Raw genomic sequence first — 24,946 nt, 5'->3', positions numbered from 1 at the left:
TGGCGGTGTGCCACACTGTAACAACACCCTCAGTGGGATGAAAAGTTTCAAAGCAAGATCTGATTATGAACTGAACATGCTGAAAAAGAAACCGGGACTAAAATACACTGCGTGCTACAAGATAACATCAAGAGGTTAAGGATAGACATAGTAACAGACACCTGCATTACCCGGAGAGCACTGATCTCCTCCACACAGTTACAAGAACAACAAAAATCCTATGACAACCTCTTCAAAATCATTTGATCATTTTCTGAGTAAAAAAAAAAAAAAAACAGCTATTCTTTTGAAGTCCCAGCTTGATTACCAGTTGAGATTGAACAAGATCTGGCGAAAGGTGGAAAAAATTGCTGCTGGCAAGTCTCTTCATTACATCTTGGAGTTGGATTAGATGAAGTATCCAGGGTATTTCTGACAGAGCCACTCTACTCGGCCTGTTTTTAACCCTATAGGGTCCCTTTTCACTGCATCTGGGAGCCAGCTGTAGCTCTTTGTATACAGTGGATAATTATGTCCAAGTCTGATTGGGTTTACTGGAGACTCTGTCTCATTCAATATACAGCTCACTGGCCAATACGCAAGGCCTATTAAATCAGAGAAATTTCATTTTGAAGCGAGCACTGCTCATGCAGATGATGATGTGCACTTGAAGCAAACTAGTCACAAAGACATGAAGATTAGAGCTATTGAGATGTCAGAATATGAATTGTGTTACAGTGAGATCGCAGGCAGCCTGGAGTTGATGACATCTCATGAAATTTAGTGCTGTCATTTACATTTAAGTGGAATTCTTTTGAGTGTATTACGTATTTAAAAGCCTTTGCTTTGCTGCAAAAATAAAAAAAACAAGAACTCATACTGTTCCCACTGAACATTAGAGAAAGCAAAAGTATCGTAGTGTTCTTTTTGCTAAAATGGTTTATTGGACAAGGAAGATAACAAATCTGATCCCTTGATGGTAAACATCAACTGTCTGAATAGTCTACACACTTTTACCGGATGGAAAATATTAGCAACTCATGAGGGGGAAAAAAATGACAAATGATGAAAACATAACAAAATATCAAGACTTTAAAAAGAAAAGCTAAGAGCATGAAATTACATGCACAATAGTTGAAAAGAGAAATGTCGCAATGTTTGGAGAGAATAAATAGAGTAAATATAGACAAAGAATGATTAGTTTAGAGCTGCGTATCAAAGTAAAAACATTTTTAATGCTGATGTTTTACAGACCGTTTATTGAACTTCTGGACAAATTGTATTAACACCGTTAGGACATTGTAGTTCAGCCTCACTCAAAAATACTGTTTCAGGGTTTAGGTTAGAACTAGTTTTAGGTGAAGTTTAAGGTTCGACATGTAGCTGTGATGAGTAAGATCAGGGTAAGTGGTTAGGGTATGCATTAGGTCAGTGTGCCCTCACAACTACAGAAAGACCAACATGCATATATGCCTTAATTTGAACAAGACATCATGTGAATTCACTTTCTGAGACCAAGGCACTCGTCTTTTACGTCACATACTTGTGTAAACCAAATTTTAAGCAATTGCCACTGCCACTTGGAAACGTACATTACAAAGAAACCTGTTTGGAGCTCAACAGTAAACTCTTAACAGGTGCAGTAACTTTTTCAAATTTGGACATCAGGAATATTCAACATTTATTACCACATGTACTGGTCAACAGTACTTTCCATATAGTCCATTGCAAGTGTTGAAATCTTTACAGTCAAAATATACAGCAATGAAGTTAGTCAGAAACAAACGACTAAGTTAAAAAGATATTAGTTCGTTTGTTAAAATGTCTCTAATATGATTCACATTTTAGCAGTTTAGTTAAATAAAGTACAGTTAAAACACAAATGTGCTGAAGACTGAAAACAACTGAGCGTAGAAGTGACACACACACTGGAGCATGGTTTTTGATACTAGCTGAGTGGTCCCCACATTCATCATTTAAAACATCAGTAGAAACCACTGTGTTCCCATGTTCTAGGCGTCTTTTAGGCCTTCTCCAGTGTCTTATAATATTCTTTCAGCACAGCCCATGCCTTTGGTGCCATGAAGCCGTCAGGAGGATTCTCTCCCTCGCGAGCCATTTTACGCATGCGTGTGCCTGAGATGAAGTCATAGTCTTGATGGCTGCAATTTAAAAAGAAAAAAAAAATGGAAGCAGAGTTTTGAGTAACAGCCATCTTTTGAATCAGTGAAAAGATTGATTATCAACAGCACAGCCAATATGAGCCAACAATAACTGCCTGCTGCTTTCAAATCAAGTGCATCGAGGCATACCAGCTGGCCAGTTAGCATTTCTGCAAACCAAAACGAAGCTCTTATAACATTTTAGATCCCACGCAGTGAAAATAGATGTGATGATTTTGTGTATGAGAATATTTATCTTACTGAACTCCACATTTCTTATGCTGACTGTTTCTGGCAGCTGTTCTCCTTTCAAATCGCTCTGTGGCTGGGGAAATGCTACCCAAGCTTGCCTGTGCAATGGTGGTGGGAAAGTGAGGCCAATAGAGCTGACCCTCAAATTCAGTGTGCAGGAGCAGATGTATACTTTATACACTTGTTTAAACTACTTTATGGCTTTACTGCACACTGTCAGAATTTTTTTTAGTTACTACCATTAATACAAGTTGTAATCCTACATAAAGAGGCTATAAATCCTAATCATAATCAAAAGACATTGTTTAAGTTTGTTTTGATATTTAAGACAGTACTCTGGTGGACTGCACCTTTTAATGTACTATGATAAAAGAATGAATACAGGAGTGTTTCTGGTGTCTTCTACACACACCACTGACCTTTTTTTAAAGCAAAATTTGGGAAAGAAAACAGTGCTGTCCAATTACTAAAGGTGACACTCATTCTAATTTATCAGTAAACCAATACATTATAACAAAGTATTATTAATTGATACAGTATTAATTGATAATTCAAACAAGTTAAAGACCTAAATTATCACATTGGGTTATTACACACTTCTGTTAAACCCCGAAACTTTGTTTGTAGAAAGAAAAAGCTTCTTGTACATTTTTAGTGTGTTTCAGTCAATGTAGCATTTACTCTTACTGCTCAATTTCTATTTTATTCGCTTCACACCAAGTTCAGAAAAGATTTCAACATCTTTGTTTGAAGCGAGTAACTACGGACACTGTCCAACCATTGCAGACAAGAGTACTGTTACAAGATCATCCCATCTTCTCTTGCCTTGTCTATAAATTACTGTCATGGATCAAGACAGTTTTTTAGACATATTGTTACCAGACATTTACATTCATCTTCACAGATCTTGTATTCATACAGGCTTGAAGTCCAGCTGTTTATGAAGTAAAATTTCTAATTGCTATCACATGACACAGAGCACATTGTGGTTCTGAAACCGTATGAATCTGTGAAGACCTTGCACTTCACATGGCGTGAGGTAAAGCAGCTCTAGGCAAATTTTTCCAAGAATATTTTAAAAGTATCAAATTAAAAACAGCTTGCTTTGATCGGAGCCATTTTGCTTTAGAGGAAGAATGATGGGCATTGCTGGTGATTAGGCTAAGCATCTATAGGCCTGCTCCTTCTGAAATTTGGCAGTGTGCTGTCAATGTGCATGAGAATGGAATGCCATAAATTTGAGTTATTCTCCTGTGTTCTCTCTTCATCTTTAGCCTTTAAATGATACCCAGCCAGTGGGCCACTGACAAGCCATCTATTTTGTGTATTTCACTAGAGTGACTTAATGGAGTTAGGTAACAGCCTGAATGGTGGGTAAATTTGTTGGGTGTTGAAGTGATTTTACTTGTTGTAAAACAATTACATTCCATATAATCTATTTGAATATATTTACAATTGGTCTCTTTGAGCAAAAAAAAAAAATCTTACGTACATTAATTTTGGAAACCAATTAATGTATTTCAATGTATTTTATTTGTATAGCACCGAATTACAATACAATTATCTCAGGGCTCTTGAGGAAAAAAAAAACACTATTTTTGTTCTGTATTTCTGAATATTTATTCTCCAGATTAAAACTGTGGGTGCCTAATAGGTGCTTTCAAACTGGAGGATCTTTTTTTTAAGTTGGTAGAGCCCTGTTCTGGCAGTCCATTTTAGATCCTACTGCAGAGTAGGTATTTTTCAATTTTCAGTTTGGCCAAAAGCACCTGTTATAGATAACTAACCCTGTTTAGACATCTAAAGTTTTTACTCAAAAGTGGAAGAAGGTGATATTTAGTAGTAACAGAGATTTTCTGTCAAAACTGATTAAATTGCAGGAACATGTTCTTACTGTACCTGGTCATGTTATACTGTACTTTCCAAGCCAAGGAAATCTAAACAAACTGCTGTAACTGTATTTTAATATTTTAAAAGATCCTATTTTTAGAAGCACTGATACCTCTTTCCACAGAGGTACTTGATGTTCCCACTTAAGAATTTGGATTGGACTTAACATCATAAATATGCATCACGGAAAACAAAGGAAATCTAATAATTATTTTGGCCATATTTAGTTCTAACATCCCTAGCCAACACAGCTACAGTTGCATAACCTGATCATGGAGGCTGCATCAAATCCGGAGGAGAGGCAGAGAGATTGCATGATTTTCCTGAGTCACCATGTGCAGTGTCCGTATACAGAATTTAATTAATGGCAGGTCTCTGTAATTTTTGAGCAACATCAAAGCTCATACAAATCCACAAAACCCTGATTATTCTTGGCTTGGCCTTTTACTGTAAATAAAGAGGAAGCAAAGGAAAACAGACGATGAAAGATTATTTTATATTTATATATATATATATATATATCTATATATATATATATATATCTATATATATATATATCTATATATCTATATATATCTATATATCTATATATCTATATATCTATATCTATATATCTATATATCTATATATATATATATATATATATATATATATATATATATATATATATATATATATATATATATATATATATAAGAACAAAAAATGCCTAATGAGCAATTAATTATTAATTTAGAGAATGAAATAGTGGTTAAAGCTTTTGGTTCTGTTTGGCCAAAATGTGAGGTATTACTATAAAATAAATCCCAAAATAAGCTATTTAATGTAGTGTGGGTAAGCACTGCTGCTTTAGATTCAGCCTATTTCTGTTTACCATAACCTGATTAAACTTAAAGAGTGTAGGAAACAAGATAGGACACAGGTTTTTTTAAAAACTGAAGTTCCAATAAGAGCAAGTACTCACTTTTTGGGGTCATAAAAGTCCATTGCTCTTTTGACCTTGTTGTAAGCAGCAACCTTAAAAGGCACAATCTCCAGGGTGATGAGGCCTGGGGCCATGGTGAGGACCTTAGCACCATGAGTGGGTTCATACAGGTCCTTTCCTGTGTGAGGGTGGGGCATGCCTGCAGGATCACGGCCCACAATGTAGAAATTGGCACCAGCCACCATTCGAGCTCTGCAATGCCACTGAACCTGTGAAGGAGGAGTGAAAGAGAGACTGAAGAAACATACAGGACTTAAAAAAAATAGGTGAGTATGCAATGTTTGTTTGCATTTTCTCTGAAAGGCTATGAAGAGAAGTATCATTTTACTGTGCATTTATTAAAAATGACTAAACCTCAACCAGCTGTTGAAATTCACCTTTTGAAAAGTTGCTTTATTTTAGCTCAGCCTCCACCCCACTGCACACACTTTAGCTGGGCAGTATGTCAAGGACATTGAGTGAGCTCCTTATGCAGTGAGCTGGGGAAATCTTCTGTTCTGTTCTGTCAGTTCAATTATCTTGTCTTTGTGCTGTATTTGATATAATTGCAAAACATACAGTGACTGGAAACCATGTTCTATGACGATCTGGCTGTGGATGCTACAATATCTCACTACAACTTCAAACATATAAAAAATTATAAAATGCTAGCTTATATTTTAAACTAAAACTCCAGTTAGAAACATTTTAGCCTTTACCTTTTCTATCTTTAACAGATCTATGTTACCTCTACAAAATCTCAACTAGCCTCTAACAATTTCTCCCCTCAGGAATTTGAATTCACCATAAGCACTCAAGCTCTTCTGTTTCTCATTATTAGTAATTGCCAACTCCACAGCCCAATCCTAAACTACACAATCATTACTAATACTATTTGAATATTGTTCTTGCCCATGTAATTTAGGCTGTAGGGCTTTAGATTTAACACGTGGTTTTAGGGTGGAGACTGTGGGCTCATAAAAATTTAGACAAATATGAATACTAACTGAACTGTAAAGGTTGTTTTACTATTGGAGTGACAGGTAGACCAAATGTTGTTTTTAATGGGTAAACAAGGTCATAACAATGATAATACAGCTGGAGCCGAATCTTTCTAAATTTCCTTTCAGAATGACAAACTTAATAAATTCACTGCTTGACATCTACCAGCCTCCAATCTGCTCTCAATAATTTCCCCCATAACTTTCCCATTACTGTAAGTGAATGATTAAAAGATTCCCAGCTCCACAGCTACGCTTGGTCACACAGAGAAGTTTGTGCATGGCATGAAAACACTAAACAGAGCGCCTCAAGACACTGGTAAATCCCCTTTTCTGCCATTTATCACTCTCAAAAATGTGCAGACATGAGGTATGTGACAGTCCCCTTCCCCATGCATGTTGTCAATACTTAGTGCTGCAGTCACATGTTTGTTCCATGTCAATTTTGATGAAAACATGATGCCTTTTTTTTTTTTTTTTTGAAAGAAACCTCAAACTTGTAAATAAAAAATTCTTGATCTTTACCTCAGTTGGCCCAGCATACATCATGGGTGAGGGGAAGATAGCAACAATGGTAGAGTCTGGATTTAGGACGCCTTCCTCCAGCACAGCAGCGTGTTGCTTCATTCGCCAGGGCAGCGGTACATCATCGTCCTTGGTCCAACCTCCCAGCGGGTGGAGCAGCAGAACGGGCCGGCGGTAGCCTCGCTCGATGAGACGCTTGTGGGTGTCCTGCATCAGAAGAGCGTGCCCGTTGTGGACCGGGTTGCGGAGCTGGAAAGCAAATACAGCATCTGAAAAGAGAGAAAGAAGGAGAAAGTTTTGTTATAACGAGACAAAACACATCTCAACACATCTGTACAAGACAAACAAAAGGCCACAATGTACCCTAAGATAATCAGGCAGCTACTGTAAGTGCCCAGCCACTGAAACCACATACAGCATGTGCTCTCATTGGTGAAGGGATGAATCACATAAGAACTTTCTCACATATGACCCTTCTACACTGACTCCATTCCCAAAGTCTAAACAAAGGATAAAAGTACTGAGGTAGCCATTTATAAATATTGTGGCATTACTATGTGTCTAAAAGTCCTTGGATCAGGATCTCTGTTTCAATTTAGTTTTGACAGAAAATAAACAAGAACCAACAGAACTTGGCCCCACACCTGCATTCATTTCTTTAAACTTCTGTTTGAGCTCAGTGGGTGTCAGGCGGTACTGGTCGAGTCCGTCATTCCAATAGATCCTGTCCAGAACCTGCAGGTCTCCACCGACCAGCCAGTCCCCACTTTCCATAACCATCTGAAATAGGAGTCACAGTGATCATGACAGTGAACACAACTCAAACATAAGCCAGACTTGAGACAGTTTGGTCCATAAAAATGTCACTGTGCTGGAACTGGGCCAGCAAGAATTCTAATAAACCTCCCACTCACCCACAGCAGCATAAATCAATGTCTCTATGTGTCGTTAAACAGCCAACATGGCATGCCCGTTCTGTATTTGGCCACATATGCTACGGTAATTTTAATAACAGAGCACAGAAAAAAAAATCTGATTATATTTCACAATATAACCTGATGATGAGCTCATGACCACACTGGAGAGAATTTTTCCCCTCACGAGATTAATCTAACAATGTCACCAAAGTGCTCAGGATCCAGGCAAAGGCTGCTATTGTTTCAGTTGGTATCTTTAGTCTGCCTCCTGTGGCATATATGAGACTGTAGCTAGAGTTACTGAAAACACTGGCCTGTGGGAAGTTAATGTGATACAAAGTGACAATTCTCAACAGGCAAGGCAATAAAAGAAGCACAACTCCAGCTCTGAGACAGCAAGTAGCTCAAAACACAGGCCACAAATCAAACCTGAAGTGTGTAGAAGTCACAAAGGGTCAATTTGCAAGTTGATTTAAAAAAAAGAAAAGGAAAATATGTTAATGTAACGTATTTGACATGTAATTTATCATATAAAAAAAAAATACAAAATAGTCTTTGATACTCAAACTTTAAAAACAGACTGATTCCAGTTTTATCTGGCAAGCTATATATAAAAATCACAAAGCTGTCAGCTGTTGAGGTGTCTACACGGTGTGATCAATAACCACTTGGCTCAGTCAAAAGAGCTTTTCAAAGAATGTGTTGCGATTTGTTTTCCACACTCCAATTAATCCAACCTGTCTGCTGCTAGTCAGAGTCATGAAAGATGCTTGACAGTCTTATTCTTTGGACAGACAAGTTGCAGATTATTTTCCTAAAAATATGTGAATAGAAAATACTGTATTATGTCTATGTTGATAAATCAAAAGAGCAGGCCTACACGTACACATGTGCACTGTTAAACCATTATAAAAGCCCCAAGACTTCACATATGAAAGTGCCCTAACCAAATAAACAGCCACTACACCACAGTTTCCAATGAAGTGGTCTCCTGTTTGACTGATGGACAGGCAAACAAGAAAAAGTGGATTAGTTACACGTAATATGGAACAGGTCACTTCTGGATGGAAAGGCATGGGATGAAAAAAAAAAAAAAAAAGTTCTAGCTACCAACTCAGAGGTGTGTTGACAGACTGGCTCCAGCAGGGGATGTAAACACTTAAGCATGCATACGCACACTCTTAATGAGTGACACCTTAGCCACAACAAGATGAACACATGTTCAGCTGCGACTTATTAGAGTGGATAAAGAATGGCAGTCGTAGATGTACAGAGGACTCAGCTTTAGGTGTTGACACTGGAGGGTCATTGCACCAGTCTTCGTAACTGGGAGCCTGTGTGTCTTAAAACACATTACTGAGAAAGATTAAACCGCATTTGAGGACCAAAACAGATTATGATTAAAAATGGCAACTGTTCTGAAGTATTGCGACAGATGTTTTGCTACATTTAGGTTATTATTGATCCAGCACTTTAGCAGCAAAGGGCCCTAAAATTAGCCAGTGAGGTTTACGGTAAGTATGACCCCAAGGAGTGAAATTACCAGATTGCTATTAGTTTGTCATGCGTCTTTGCCAATATACAAGGGGCTGCTCAACTGCATTAATGTTGACAATAGGGTTTAAAATTAGCCAAGCAGGCAACTTTGAAAACTGACCTGTTTGTTCAGATTGAAGTTATAAAAAGTAAATCTGACAACCATATTTGTAAGTAACACCACAATTCCCTTCTTTTACAGCTACAAGCCAATGCCTCTTTTCCGCAGGCTGTGCAGGATCATTTCAAGACGTTATCTCGCCACTGTGTCTACCTGAGCCCCACAGCAGTCAACAGGAGACAGATGGAAACAATTCCTGCGCCTGTTTGGGGAACAGTTGGGTGAGCAAAAAGGTGAAGCTGGAAGGGATCCCACAGTCTGTATAGCTAAACAGTACAATCTCAAATGCATCTGGTGGTGGCTGAGGGAGAGATTCGGCATCCAAATATAACACCTGCAAAATGAGGGTGGACCAGAAAGATCAAGTGATTACACTGGGCGTCCTGACAGACTGTTAGAGAAGTGCGAATCCTCAACTTATTCAGTCTTTCCATAAGCAATGTAAAAAGGGCAGATCTGTGTTCTATCAGTGCCAAATCCAGGAAGGGAGTTTGCTTTGTGATGTGTTTGAAACACATTACAACGAGGCTAACAGTCTGGAGCTGTGCAGATGCTGTTTAGCACTTTCAAGATGGAGCGTTTAGAGTTTCTAACTCACTTCCAAAATAAATAAAAAGCCTAACCCTGAACATGTCAGAAATTTACCTTAATGTAAGGGTGGTCCTTGCAAGTGGTGCCCCATTGGCGAGCACAGCGCTCTTCTTTGCGGTGCTCATAAAATTCAGGGTTCCGGAGGATGGCAACTCGTCTGCCCTCGTAGACCAGGGCCATGGCTGTTGCACCGTCTAAACGCTCTTTATCTGCAGTAGAAAGTGGCAGCACCACAGGCACTGACAGATTGATGACGCCACCTAGGACAAAGGTGAGACAAAACAAATTTTATGATGGGCGGAAAAGGCACTTTTATGCAGAAAAATACATTGAAGATGCAAATATGGATTATTTAAATAGTAACATAAGCCTTAAATAGTTTGGTATATGCAACAAAACAACTCAGTCATTCTACAGTTTCCATGTTGGAACCCATCAGTTTAAATGTGGAATATATAGCTAAACCACAGGCTACAATGAGTCTTCAAAAGACCAATTTAAGAAGCTGAATGGAGAAAATCCCCTCTTAAGCTGGAGCTTGACACTTTCTCATTGTATGATTTGATCTGTGTAGTGACAGCGTTCTGTTGGTCCCCTCTGTCACAGGGTAGAGCTTACAGCTGGTTTTAGTAAAAGAAACACGCACACACACAAGCCTGTCAAATGTCCGAGCGAGGGAGAAACAAGCTTGAATTTAGATTTCTGGCTATGTTTGCAGACTATTATTTAAACAAGCAGTTTTCTGCTTCCCAAAAAGTTTCAGTTAAGGTGTAGTTTTCACTGCAGTCCTTTCACTGCGACGATATCGCATATCATTCCTTGATTTTCAAATTCCTGAAAGGAACCGAAAACGGGCAAATGGCAGAGTACACTGTTAATCAATAATACATCTCTCTCCTTCAGAACTCACAGGACGGTGTAATAAACATTTTTTCACATCAATATAAAGTTCTGTCCAGCCAGCTCAGTTCCTCTGCCTTGCTATCATTTTGAGGAAGGAACCTAAATCAACTGTGATATCGTTGTAGCTGAAAGTTTTATTCTTTGGGGCGGAAAGATGTTGCAATATATACCCGTCCCACACTCAGAATGAAATACAGGCTGTGTTAATTTTCATTTTATTTCAAATATTTTTCATTTTTCTCTGTGTTTATGTAACAAAATATTTGGCACAATAACACACAAATGAGGCTTGAGTGGTCATATGGGCAATAAAAATAAAGTGACTTTTTCTTGGCATTTCAAACAGTATTTGAAAAATTGCTATAATTACACCAAGAGAATCACCCAAAGTGATATTAATTTACTAAAGAAGTGCTAAAAAAATGAGGCATTCCAGAGCCCTGGGTGTGAACATAATAATCACTTCACCAACATAACATACAACATAATCATTCTTAAAAATCCACAGTTAAATCAACTTTACTCCTGATTATATTAATCTGTCACTCTGCCATCCCAGCTAAGCTGCTCATCACTGTTGTTTAATGGAGCACTACATCAGCATGTCAGCCCACAAGAAAATCTTATTAAAGCTTCTCAGCTCATCCCACAGTGCGAAGATCTGCACTGCAGCTTTCAGTACACATGCAATGTATTTGTTGAGTATTTGTTAATCTAATTTAATGCACCATTTAACCAAGAGAGCTAAATTTTTATTTGAATAAAATAAATGTTAGAGTGGAATAAAATGAACTACAGCTGAGAGACATTTGAGAGAAAGTTAATGCAATGCTAAAAATGTCCAATTATACACATCTCAATTACCTTTGGTAAAAGGCAAACTATAAAGTATGGGTTGACTATAATCACACTGCAGTTCTGAGTGTGTTTAAATAGGAATATCACATATATTTAATTATTTTTTTTCTTATTCAGGAGGGCAATATAGGGGAAAAAAAAGATTTACAACAACATTTGCATATAAAGCAGGATTTAGGATTTTCTTACCATCCAGCAGGCAGTCAAAATGAAGACACTGTAAGTATTCTCTCTCCCTCATAAAGCCATTCAGAGGAGTGGCCCAGCCTTCAGCAAGCACCTGCACCCATTGCATGTCCACCTGAGGATCACACACAAATTTACACATGAAAACCTATAAACAGTTTTTTATTATAATTTAAGGATGTATCAAAATCTTTATTAAAATTCAGAAGCACCTTGCCAATCTGCACAGCAGGCAGAGTCTCTGCATCAGCCTTAGCCAGGTCCAGTTTGTTCTCCTGAACATACAGCTCTTTGACTTCGTAAGATGCATCAACAGGAACTATATCCTGCAGCACCAAAACATTGTGAAATTAATTATTCTGTATAAATGATTATAAAACATCCTGCACAGTCATGGTTTTGATAGAAGGTTCCTATTTCCTAAAGGAATAAAGATTTTCATGCCAGTGTAGACTCAGTGGTATCAAGATCTATGCAATTATGAAACTTCAATGGCACCTAGTGGCCAATAGAGGGATAACACTTCTGCATATCAAGTCTGATTTTCAAGCCTAAAGTGGTTGTAAAGATATTTATTTGAGGGATCAAAAAGAAACAGCTAATTCTAGTCAAGATAAATATATTTGAAACATGGTTGTGCAGGATAGTTAGTCCCCTCACCCTCTCCTGCAGCAGATCAACAAGCTGCTGTATACACTCATTCACATTGCAGGAGTCGGTCTTCAACACCAGCTCTGGAGCCTCCGGCTTCTCATACTCTGAGTCAATTCCAGTGAAACCTGATAGAGAAGACACATAGAAGTGCAAAGTCTGAGATGTTATTGCTTTGCAAAATATTGACCTTAAACTGTAAGGTATCAATGCTCTAATTACAGCAATAAACCACACATTTTTGTTTCTGTTGTAATACCACTTACCACATAATCATAATTGATAACAAGTCATACAATAGAATATAGAATTACTAAATGAGTGGGTTCAGTTGCCACCAGGAAAGAACCATTGATTAGAAAACAGAGACCAGCTACAATCAATCAGGATTTTTCAATTTATAAAGAAAATAAGCCCATCATCCCACTACTCCTTTGTACTAATGGTGTGTAACAGTAATGTATGAACCCCAGCAGACAGAGAAGAATCAAAACTGTGGATGTAGGAGTACCCTGCGAACAAACAGTATTAAACCATACTACACCTCTTATTTCCCCTGCTCTGGCTCTCTTGTACAGTCCCTTCACATCCCTCTGCTCACAGACGTGCAGTGGAGCGTCCACAAACACCTCAAAGAAAGGTAGCCCTGCGGCCTCATGGATCTTTCTGGCATTTAGGCGATCCTGACAGGTAATACCATGCACAGCAAAATACACACAATTTAGAGTTGGTGAGAGACAGTGTGTTATTAAAGATCATCATGTTACTTTTTTTTTTACCCAACTTTGTAATTTTCGTTTTCTGCTGCAAGAGGGCACCATTCACAGTGTACAGTAAATTAAGGCCTATTGCATCAAGCATGGTTGTGAATTGGCTTCCAAGAACAGACAATAAAGGGAGAAACAAAGACAAACACACAGCTAATTACGCAACAAAGTTCTATCATGGTAATTAGAAAAAATGAAATAATACAAACTCGTGTAAGGCTTTTTGAATCTTATCCCAAAGGGATTCAAGTGTATTCAAACATAATTTAATAGAGACAGGATAACCGAAGGAGAGCCAGATTTATTACAGTATCAATGAGTCCCAGCTAAATTTGTATTCCCATTAGCAACTGATGCTTTCTTTAGAGAGTCACTCACTCTGCTGTAAGGGGAGATGAAGCTGGCAATGCAAACCAGCCCGGCATCAGCAAAAAGACGGGCCACCTCAGCAATGCGTCTGATATTCTCCTCCCTGTCCTCTGGGCTGAAACCCAGGTTCTTGTTCAGGCCCTGACGGATGTTGTCCCCATCCAGGGTGTAGCAGGGGATACCATGACACACCAGGTACTCCTCCAGAGCCATGCTCACTGTGGTCTTTCCAGCTCCAGACAAACCTTTACACGGGAGAACGGGGAACGACAGGGTTATGAAAAATCTACAACCTAAAGACTCAGAGAAAATGTGTTTTTGGAACATTACACAACCTACCAGTCAGCCAAACTGTGCATCCTCTAAAGCCTCCTCTTGTGCCCACAACCTGCCCACGCTTATTTCGGCTGACATGATGAGCTTGATAGGTGACATTAGTTGCACGCTGCATACCCTGAAGTGATACAGATTTACTGTGAGGTCAGCCCATTGGAGCCCATTAATACAGGTATACATAAACACCATCTAAATTAAATAGATTAATATGAACAGATCAAGCCTTACAGAAGAAATTATCTTTAAAGTCACGTTAGAATATGTTTTCTCAGAAATGTGAAGGTAGTTTTTAAATTATGAAAAGACTTTACACGCAGCATCACAAAAATCTGTTAATCTATAGACTGGTCTCAACTTAATGTTTTATTTATGAGGTGTAATTGTTATTATTAAAAAATGCCTTTTTAATTTACTACAGTTCTACATGAGCAGTACAAATTACATATTTTATCCAGGCAACAGTCAAAAACTGTTTATGTGGCAAATAAAGGCTCCAAACATTGGAGAACATTTTTCCTTAAAAACTGATTAATCAACTCATTTCTTTCTGCTCTGTTATGTCTGTATGTTTCTCTGATATTCTTATTTATTGGATTAGGAAAAACGAACATGAATGGAGGTTGTGTTTTTTTATGCTTAATGGCTGCAAATGCTTTATATGTGTGTATATATAAATATATGGACAGATATAATAAAGGTCTATTGTGATAACATTATTTTAGTAGTGTTATGGGAGCTGCAGGGCCATTACACAAACAGCTGATGTCCTTGCATTAAGTACATTAGCCAGCTGAAATGCAGAGCTAGCATAAAATAAATAGCAAACTATAACGGTAGCATGCTGGCCGGTTAGCCTGTTAGCTCATTAGCAGCTGGCCAGTTGTGGCGGACAGACGTGTGGCTCTAACACGACAGTGCAGAAGAAAACTCACCCAGCTCTCGGCAGCGTTGGTCAGCTTCTGCTTCTTGTGCGAGCTGCCGTACGTCTCCATAGCTGCTAGTCAGCGGCTCGGTTCGCTCGGTCTCCTTTTTTAAAACGCGCAAAACACCAAACACCACCCGCCTCTTTGTTTACTAGCAACGGTATCTCTCTGTTGTTTGTGTGTTTGTTTGTTTTTTGGCACAGGTATTCCGGATCAATACTTGAGCCCGGAACCCTGGGACCTGGCACAAGAACCGGGAAGCGATTTCCCAGCAGCCACGTCACCGGCGACGGAGTGACGCATTTCCGCAGACTGACGTAAGTTCGTGAAAAAAACAGAACAAAAAACAAACTGACCTGGTGTCAGCTTCATGCTCTCTGCAGACTCCGTGCAGCAACAGGCTGCATGACTCAACTGATCTCCAGCCAGGAGCCTTGCGAAAAATCAAGACATAATAAGATTCAATTATTTATTATATTAGTTATAATAAAACGTATGTTTTATATTATTATACATTATTCAAATCTATAAAAAATAAAATCTGTATAATTACCAACGCGGCTATAAATGTGAGTAATAACTTTAAACACTAGTACTGACATAAATACAAATATTGTTAATTCTTTTTTAAATCTAGTTTTAATAAATGTACCCACATTTAGGCCTGCCCACAAAAAACACCCTGCTATTCCAGCTAACTGTTCTATTAATATGCACCTGTTTTAACTGATCAGAGGTAGAGTGCTGTGCTGATTACAGGACGGAGTCTGAATTACAGGGGATGTGAGGCTGAATGGATGTGAGCTTATGTGGAGCTTCTGGGAGGAGCGCTCCTTCATAAACGAGCAGCGCCGTCGTAGCAGGAGCAGTTCCAGCCTGAGCGGAGCAGCGATCAAACAGGGCGCAGCATCAGGGATAAAACGAGCTGCAACTACAGGAAGAGGCACTAGGAGGCCCGAGCAGGTAGGATGCTATATAAACTGAGCAACATGTGAATTTAAATCCAGATCTTAATCTTCTCATCAGTCTGTGCTGGATTACGTGTTTTTTTTTAATTCAGTAGGGTTAATTGTGGCATGTTGGTATTTAATATAGTATGGCATCGTCTGGTTCGGGTTATACTCCTGATGACATTCAACTTTTTATCACAGAAATACACTGCAGTTCTATTCGACACGCATAGCCTATATTGGAATAGGGCTATTGATTTTGTAGAAATCCAGGCCAAAAGTTTTATTCGGCTGGTGATTAGGGATGAGCTGGAAGACTCCGTGTGTATGGTCTGATGATGTTATTCACTGGGCCAGATAAAGAGACTAGGTACAACGTATGGAGCACTAAAACGTTTAAATGCAAATCATGAATAGCCTACTCAGTACTGAGATTATTCATGCATCACAGCTGGAACTAAAGCATTGTTTTGTTTTGTTTTTTTAAATAATAATTTAGTCGGGTCCCAAATGTAATAGTTTTGATTGAAAAGGAAAGGGTTTAATTATAGGAAGTGCAATGACCTGTCGCCCCACCCAGTAGTCTCATATGGAACATGGTGTTTAACACTGTGTGGGGCCACTGTGCTACACCCCAAAAGTAAACTTCAAAACCGGCTGCACCACACACATAACATGTGACTGACTGCAGCCCTGTAATATGTGGACAGCATAGGAGACACCCAATCCTGAACCTGCCATTACTGCTAGTATTTCACTCCACATGTGGTTTGTGGCACCCACGCAAATAGGGATGGCTCCATCCACAGTGTGACAATTTGGCTTGTAGACTATAAAACTGGATGTCTTTTCAGAAATAAAACAAATTTATTTGTTCTCCCTGCTAAGAATATGTGCTTACATGTTGTGATGAATAGCTTTGGACAGTGAACTAGTGTTATACAGTAGTCTAAGAGAACCAGGAAAGGAAGTGAACATTGCTGCTGTAAAACCAAAAGGTTTTAAACATTTGCTCTCTGTCACTCACACTATTATAGTTAAGAAAAATACAAACTAATTATGCTACTATTGACACTTTAAAGATTAGAAGTAACCTATGGGTAAGAATAATAAGTTTATATAACATTATGCAACTAATTAGTCAACTACCTGATAACACTCTTATTTTAGAGAGCATTTTATTCCTTGTTGTCTTTAAGTCTTTTTTTAAGTTGGAATTCAATTCTTACATCACATAGTAGTTTAATGGCATGAGTCATTTCTCAAAACACAAAGGAATAAACTATTCTGGAGAACTTTTTATATTTTTATTAAAAAACAAACAAACAAAAAACATGCTGTGTACATAGCACCGTTACATAAATTACATAGCAAACCTACACAATTTACTTTCATCTGTGTGACTTTTGAACTTTTAATTTAACTATTCATTTAAGATCTGATGCTCTTAATATGTCTGTTCCTGGAGCAAAGCAAAATTTAAACAATGCGTAGGGCTAAACATGTAGTTTCAAGGCTGGGTTTATAGCCAGTACATTTTATAGCACAATACAGTCAACCTCTCTCTGCAGTTTCACAAGAACATAGAGGGCTGGGTCACCTCTCATGGGATATATTTTTAACCCTTCCTTTTGATGAAGACAATCCACATGATGTAAAGAAGAAAATGAGTGGACAGCAGTAGTACCATGTTATTATCAAGGTCCCAAAATGGAGTCAAAGCCCTGGTAAAATACAGCCTTCAAGTTCAACTGGGTGGCTTCTCTTGAAATAGATTGGACGAGTGGAGGCAGCCAAGTTATCCATTACAGCCTGTGACCATGTGGAATAAGTTTTTTATGCCAGTTTTCCACCACCACCCATCCCTTTAGAGTGCATGGTGCACTGGCTGGTGGGAAAATACTGTTTACTGTACACTAGGGAGGAGGCGATCAGTGGGTGGAGAGACACTCTGCTGACCTTCACATGTACATCACAGGGCGGTCTCACAGTGAATGGGGCAAAATAAATATCTCCCATCTTCTCCGTACTGTCTCCCAAAACAGTTTTGGTTATGTTTGTGTAACTTCATACGGATTAGCATTGTCGCCTCACAGGAACAAGCTTCTGTGTGGACCTTCCTGTGTGGAGTTTGCATGTTCCTGATGTGCTTGGGGGGATTACTTAGCTGCCAGCAAGTTGTTTGTATCTATGTGATATATTGGCAACCTGTCCAGTGTGTACTCCATCCATCACCCAATGTCTCGCACTCCACAGCTCTCTACAGGATAAGTGGTGTAGCTAATGGATGGATGGTCGACTTCACATGAGTGTGTGAATAACACCTGCTGAATTTGTACACCAGAAACACTGTTACCTCCCATATCGTACTAAACTTTGTTTCTTTGATGAGATAAAGGCTGGATTTATAGCGAGTACATTTTATAGCATAATACAGTCAACCTCTCTCTGTAGTTTCATAAGAACACAGAGGGCTGGGTCACCGATCATGTGAGTCGGCACTGTGTGAGTAACACCTGCTGAATGTGTACACCAGAAACACTGTTACTTCCCATATCACACCAAGCCTTGTTTCTTTGATCAGAACATTGATTGTTGACCACTGAAACTGCAGTTTGACAACTGAGCTGTTCAAAATTTCCAAACTCCTAAGCCGAAATGCCACCTTCATAAGCTTTCCCACTGCTAATGCAAGCACTCTCAACAAAGTGACGTTCTCTTGTAGATCATTCATATATAGGATCACAACTTGCACTATAACTAACCGCAGAGACGTAACATAATCTCACTAATATCACAAGGCCATGGCATTATACCGGTAATAAGGTTATATTGTTTGTCTGCTCTCATTGATCTTATTTGCCATCTTGGCTTAATATATTTTATGAACTCCTAAAGTCTGTGAGACTGTGCTCTTTAGCCATCCATCAGCTACACAATAGAGCCCAAATCTGCTGTGGGTTAATAAGAGGGCATTCTACTGTAAGCCTTACTCCACTGTAATGATATTTTCCCAACAATTGATTCTGATGAAACTGGTGCTTTCAGCATCTCTGTAGTATCCAGTTATACTTTATTTCTGTGCCATCCTTTCTTTGAGTGCCAAGTTTCTTTTCACGTAAACATACCATTCTGCGTATATTCTAGATGACATTTATTGAGATGCATTTCAGGGCCATTAGCAATATCTTTGGATCCATTAATGGAGCCGTTAAAGAGACTAGAAGACGTTTAGATGTGAATGAATGAAAAAGAGCATTGCTGTAGTGCTTTCTCAAATCATCAACTGGAAACAACAACAAAAATTGCAGTAACTCAGCTCACCTTTGGCTTCCATCAATGTATGTATTATTTTATTTTATTTTTATATAAAGTCTGTTTACTAGCTGTTCATTAGAAGAAGTTTTCTCAAATTCCACAGATACTAAATGGATCATGCTGGCAGTGAGATTGTTTTGTCAGGTTAGGAATACATTTTCAGTCTCACTGTTACGTCCCCGCCTGGACGGAACTTAACATAATGTAAAAGGGAAGGGGAAATGGAAAGGAGAAGGTGAAAATAGCTCATGTAATGCTTAAACTGAAAATAATGACAATAAAGGGACTAGTGACTGTTTACAAACAATCAAACAACAAAACTAACGCAACAATATGTAAGACAAACAAAAGGGAACGAAACAAACCAACATCAACAGTTAAAGCCAGTCCACAAGTAGTTAGAAACTACTGCTACAAGTCATACACAGTTGCATACACGAGTACACTGAACGGATCAGCAACCAGTTCAGCGTACTCTGACCAACAGATCTTGCAAACAACACTTAGCCTACAACAAGGCAGAAACAGTATCAGAAGCTTTGCGAATGGCGAGCTGTTCACATCAAATCCCAGTCTGCCCTGAATAAGGCTTTTCTGGTCCTTATAAACAGGACAAATGATTGGCTGGCGCACATCACACATCACCAGCCAACAGCCAAAGATCATAGCCGAAGTGTCCGAAGAAGTGCCAAACGGCACCTCAGGGGCCGTAACACTCACCTTGTATAGTTTACTTAACAACCTTTTGAATTCATGAATATTTATAATTTATACCTTTAACGTGAGTTTGTAAATTTGAACATGCAACCTCTTAACCGACCATCAGAGCTGCTTTTTGAAAGCAAAACCAAAGCAGTGTGAGGGAAAGGCTTCGAAATGCCCAAAATAAGAAACTGGCTGAAAGTGTAAACAGAAACTGTCTGAGTGGTTTTGGTGAATGTCCATGGAAAGGAAAATATAATACACAGCATAACTCACAGACCCACATCTAGAATAGATGGCTGTTATAAACTCAAAAGGAGTTTTTCAGTCAGTTCATCAAGTTAAATCAAGAACTTTGCATCAATAAAGGATCAATCCTTTGATTTGCCAATCCCTTAGATAAGACTGAAAGCAAAAGTAAACAGGCATTCATCTCCTGCTGTTAACATTTCTGTCTTATGCAAATGGGATTAGTGTCCTTTCCAAACCAGAGCCTGACAGTTTCCTATGTTTTGCTTTCTCCCATGGCAGCTAAACAGCTTCAACCCAAAGGAGCGGCACCTTTGGATGGACTGACTGTGCAGGCACCCATGGCCACTCAGGAGCTTGTGGATGCAAGAGACTCTGCCACTGATACTCTGAATCCAGGAATGGAGGGAGGTGCTTTGGCCAGCAGCAGTAAAACCTGTCCTGTCCACAAACCTTGCAGTGAGGATACAAAGAGGAGCTTTCGGAAGGGCATAGGGCGGCACAATGACTATGTGAAGATTTCTGTGCCAGAGTCCAAGGTGAATCATTTGCCCATGGAGTGGTGGAAGACAGTAATAGCCTTCTTTTATGCTGGCTTTAATTTGGTCCTGACTACGGTCGTCATCACAGTAGTCCATGAAAGGGTCCCGCCCAAAGAAAGCAGTCCACCTCTTCCAGATAAGTTTTTTGACTATATTGACAGGGTCAACTGGGCATTTACAGTGACAGAGATCAATGGCATGGTGCTGTTGGCCATCTGGCTGATCCAGTTGTTCTTCTTCAGATACAAGTAAGACCCTTTGGTACTTGTTGTTTCTGTCCACTTAAGCTATACGTTTGCCAATATTCTGATTTTTTTTTTTTTTTTTTTTGGCATCAACAATCTTTGTGACAATCTTTGTTGACAATCTGAGTAATATTTATTTAAAAACACATGAAAACTAAATCATAGGAGCAATATCACTGTAGAAAAAGTTCTTAAGTCCAGTTTTCTTTTTGATTTGCATGAAATCGTTCTGTGTGTGGTTGTGGTAAATTGTTTATGCTGTGCAAGTCTCTTCCTGATACTCACCATACTGTAGTCTATTGAGGCTGTCAGTCACTTTTTCAACAAGTTAAACATGAGCTCTTTAGAAATTAGTCTTTACTTTTTAGAGACCTGTAATGTTGATATTTGAATGTAAATAACTGAATGGTATTTAATTAAATCAAATTTGGTAATTTTCTTGTGGGAATGCAGATACAGAAACACTATATATACAATATATACAATACAATATATAATAGGCTTAGCATATAATAAGGATAATTAAACTCAATTTAATGGTTGAACAAGAATCCTCTGCTTTAACATGTTGTCTCTATTGTGTTAGATACTCTCCGAAATAAGCAATATTAAATAGACTAAGTGATATTCCATAACCAGGGAAACACAATATAATTGTACTGTCATGATTACAGCTTATACAGTGTCCATTTTTAGGTCAATTGCAAGCAGGAGATTCTTCTTCCTCATTGGCACCTTGTACTTGTATCGCTGTGTAACTATGTACATCACCACCCTGCCTGTCCCTGGCATGCATATGACTTGTGCTCCTAAGGTGAGTAGCATGCAAACATCAGAGGGAGAGCATCAGCTGTCGTTATTTAGCCGTGTACTCTTGTGCACCCTCTGGGGCTCATTTTGCACAGCCACGCAAGAGAGCAGCAATAAGCAGCAATAAAAAAGCCATTTTGAATTTTCACTGCCTCTGGACACCAGCAATATTGAGGTGCATCAGTATTTGATCCAAAACATGTGCCTGCTGGGTTGTGTAGTGCAAAAGGATCAGAGGTTGGAAAGTTGAGTTGTTTTGTTCCTGGGAATTTTAAATGCTTTGAAAGCCTTTAGCTCATTAGAAGGCAATTATTGTCACTAATTATTTAGCTTTCTTTGGTTTCCTTCAGTTTATGTTTCCCACCACTTTCAGTTATCAGTTCAATTTATTTTGTTCAGAATTAAAAAGAACAATTAGATTAATTCAATTTTGATTCAGTTAATTCAATTTTAACATATATACATAGAGTTGCACAAGAAGACTGACCACACCATGAGGTCTTTATTGTAAAAATAAAGCTACCACTAACTTAGCCAGCTAGCTTAGCTTAACATAAAGTAATTTTGATAGGATAATTGTTAGGGTAATTGTTGGCATTTCAATATTTATTTTGTTTAGTAAAAATGCCAAACAAAGAATTACCACTTTTCTTTGTTGATCCCATGTTGAACTGAATATTTTTAACCTATAAACTATTAGTCAGATTTTAAAAAAAAACTATTTAAAGATATTACTCTGGGCTCTCAAAACTTTTTTTTTTTTACTATTTATATTACTATTATTTGAATATTGGAGAGAAACTGAAAATAAACATTAATCTTTAATGAATCATCAGATGGAATGCCAGTCCAGTTTTTTTTTTTTTTTAGTCTATTTCTTCATCTTTAATTCCACTTCCTTTTTCCGTTCAGCTACATGGCGACTCCCAGGCAAAAATCCATCGAATTCTGCAGCTGATTTCTGGTGGAGGTCTGTCCATTACAAACTCCCATCTCTTGTGTGGAGATTTCCTCTACAGTGGACACACTGTGATGCTCACTCTCACCTACCTGTTCATCAAGGAGTGTGAGTACTCAGAGCAGCACTAATTTGTTTGCTCTTATGGATCACTTTATTGGAATTTCCCTCATGAATAATATATGAATTATATTGTTTGTTCTCTATTATGTTGTCTGTTTCCATTCTCATCACAAATGGCCCACAGTATTATATTACAATCTAGTTGTATTGTAGGCCTATGCAACTACACGGAACTAATAGCATACAAATAATTAATGTGTTGCTACCATTGCAGTGTTTCTTTTAACATTCAGATTATTTCTATTATCATTTGTCTGACAGCAAAGGTTTACAAAACCACAAAGCCTTATGTGGTATATATCTTATAAAGCTGTTTATTGTTAATGCAGTCTTTAATCATAGTCCTGCAAGAAATTGTGTTCAGTTTTATTATAAACTGAGAGGTGTTGATTTCACTTAATGGTCAATTCTGTTGTGTTATACTGAGAGGTGTTTTCAACAATTCGTTCACTTGTATCAATAAGAGTAGACAGAATATTAGAAACACATCCAGTATAATAAAGTGGAGTTCATAAGCACCACAAACTACAGCCAAACGACCATAAATTTGAATAAACACATCTGTAAAACAGTTTGAGCAAAACATTTATAACATTATAAGCTCAGTAAAGATAGGACTCTTTTAAGGGCTTTTTAATTAGACTGCATCAGGCATACATTATAAAAAGGCAGGTAAGTGTATGCTGGGTATATGGTACATGTAGATAGAAAATACAAAATGCATGTAAGAAATGCTTGTGTAAATGCAAAAGTGGGTTGTTTGGCTAAGATTTACAAGTAGAAGTTACAATGTTTCAGTTCTACTGTCAAGAGTTTTGCTGCAGCCCTGTTTCTATGTCAAGGGAAATCCCTCTGTTCTTGACACATTTCACTGCAAGTGTGAGGACAGATCACATACTGATGTGTGAATTGCCAACACTCTTTTCTTTGCTATCTCTCAAGACTCACCACGGTCATTTTGGTGGTATCATCTGATGTGCTGGCTGCTCAGTGCTGTGGGCGTGGTGTGCATCTTGGTGGCACATGAGCACTACAGCGTGGATGTGGTTGTGGCTTATTTCATCACCTCCCGCCTGTTCTGGTGGTACCACACCATGGCCAATTTACAGGTGCGAACCCAGAGCTGGACACCAGATGTGTGTGTGGTGTCTGTTGGTGTTAATTCAAGTTAAATTTGAACTTTCAGAGCTCCCCTCTCACATGTTGTTACACATCAGTCATTATGCAAGCAGGACTTTATGGTTTGTCTGTTGACACATGGCTAAAAAAAAAACTTACTGAAGTTGGTATTGTAGTCGTCTTATAATATATAAACTTTTTATTGTTATTACTGAATTTTTTAAAAAGATAACCTTTTTTTTCTTCGCAGACTCTGAAATGTTCGCCCAACAACTACCTCACCAACACCTGGTGGAATCCACTGTTTAACTTCCTGGAGAGGAATGTCCAAACCTCTGTGCCATGCTCGTACAGTTGGCCCATCACCTGGCCTCCTGCCTGCCTTAAGAACCCCTGCAAGAAGTATTCAATGGTACAAAGTACACGAGAAGAGTGACATGACTTTGATATTTCAACAGTATTTCCTGATAATCCATTGAAGTGGTATTTATTCATTCTGTCCTGTCTACTGGACAGAAACATAATGGTATTAAACACATAGTTATGAAAAAGGTATTTCAGCAAAAATGTGCCTAGAAGGACCATTGTATTGTCTGTGTTCTTTGCCACTGTAATGTATTGTCAGAGAAAGGTTGACTAATATTTTGTTTATGTAAATGACACATCTATCAGCTCTTTGTGGATTTCATACATAGATGGACAGTTTGTTGCAACGAACTTGCAAGTTTGTTGCCGTATTTGCAAGGCTTTGATTTTGGATGTGCTACCATAAGTCTTTTTCATACTGTTTGTATTGATGGGGTTTACCTCAATATGATATCAGTGTGCTCAAGTGCCTTAGTGTGTGAAATGTAGGTATACCAAAACTGCCATTAGTCTTTGTGTATTTTGTTATTATTATTATTATTATTATTATTATTGTTGTTGTTTTTATTCATTTTGTATTGGTTTTAGTAGCCTTAAGTGTGTATGTCCTACATGTCTCAACATTATGCTATT

General features: G+C 38.3%; 2 protein-coding genes across 3 annotated transcripts; one reads left to right on the top strand and one right to left on the bottom strand.

Annotated features, from left to right (window-relative positions):
- Positions 1 to 900: 900 nt before the first annotated feature.
- Positions 901 to 15,078, bottom strand: papss1 (3'-phosphoadenosine 5'-phosphosulfate synthase 1). Its single transcript, XM_026303051.2, has 12 exons — positions 14,941 to 15,078; positions 14,012 to 14,126; positions 13,682 to 13,917; positions 13,081 to 13,219; positions 12,546 to 12,664; positions 12,098 to 12,211; positions 11,889 to 12,000; positions 9,993 to 10,198; positions 7,418 to 7,553; positions 6,774 to 7,042; positions 5,248 to 5,477; positions 901 to 2,141 (listed from the first exon to the last, which is right to left on the bottom strand). Exons 1-12 carry the CDS (start codon positions 14,998 to 15,000, stop codon positions 2,003 to 2,005), a joined length of 1,875 nt encoding a protein of 624 aa, XP_026158836.1. The 5' UTR covers positions 15,001 to 15,078; the 3' UTR covers positions 901 to 2,002.
- A 34-nt stretch (positions 15,079 to 15,112) lies between these two features.
- On the top strand, positions 15,113 to 24,868 carry sgms2a (sphingomyelin synthase 2a). Of its 2 annotated transcripts, none has more exons than XM_026303057.1 (7): positions 15,113 to 15,248; positions 15,691 to 15,894; positions 20,433 to 20,940; positions 21,634 to 21,751; positions 22,660 to 22,813; positions 23,771 to 23,937; positions 24,198 to 24,868. In XM_026303057.1, the coding sequence occupies exons 3-7, from the start codon at positions 20,492 to 20,494 to the stop codon at positions 24,381 to 24,383; spliced, it is 1,074 nt and encodes a 357-aa protein (XP_026158842.1). In that variant the 5' UTR covers positions 15,113 to 15,248; positions 15,691 to 15,894; positions 20,433 to 20,491; the 3' UTR covers positions 24,384 to 24,868. The 2 variants fall into 2 exon arrangements, with proteins under 2 accessions (XP_026158842.1, XP_026158841.1); XM_026303056.1 differs by having other exon boundaries at positions 15,116 to 15,248; positions 15,710 to 15,894.
- The last annotated feature ends 78 nt before the right edge of the window (positions 24,869 to 24,946 follow it).

Source organism: Mastacembelus armatus, chromosome 1, assembly GCF_900324485.2.
Source record: "Mastacembelus armatus chromosome 1, fMasArm1.2, whole genome shotgun sequence".
NCBI classification, from domain to species: Eukaryota; Metazoa; Chordata; class Actinopteri; order Synbranchiformes; family Mastacembelidae; genus Mastacembelus; species Mastacembelus armatus.
Note: the sequence above shows the minus strand (reverse complement) of the source record. Positions and strands in the feature narration are given on the sequence as shown.

What these genes read in the sequence shown, in the direction of transcription:
- papss1 (XM_026303051.2), bottom strand. Translation starts at nt 15,000, where the DNA reads ATGGAGACGTACGGCAGCTCGCACAAGAAGCAGAAGCTGACCAACGCT. An exon ending in ATGCACAGTTTGGCTGACTG is followed by an intron (nt 13,918 to 14,011) that starts GTAGGTTGTGTA and finishes TCCCGTGTAAAG; the next exon opens with GTTTGTCTGGAGCTGGAAAG. An exon ending in TGTATGCTGGGCCAACTGAG is followed by an intron (nt 5,478 to 6,773) that starts GTAAAGATCAAG and finishes CCTCCTTCACAG; the next exon opens with GTTCAGTGGCATTGCAGAGC.
- sgms2a (XM_026303057.1), top strand. Translation starts at nt 20,492, where the DNA reads ATGGCCACTCAGGAGCTTGTGGATGCAAGAGACTCTGCCACTGATACT. An exon ending in TTGTTCTTCTTCAGATACAA is followed by an intron (nt 20,941 to 21,633) that starts GTAAGACCCTTT and finishes GTCCATTTTTAG; the next exon opens with GTCAATTGCAAGCAGGAGAT. An exon ending in CTACCTGTTCATCAAGGAGT is followed by an intron (nt 22,814 to 23,770) that starts GTGAGTACTCAG and finishes CTATCTCTCAAG; the next exon opens with ACTCACCACGGTCATTTTGG.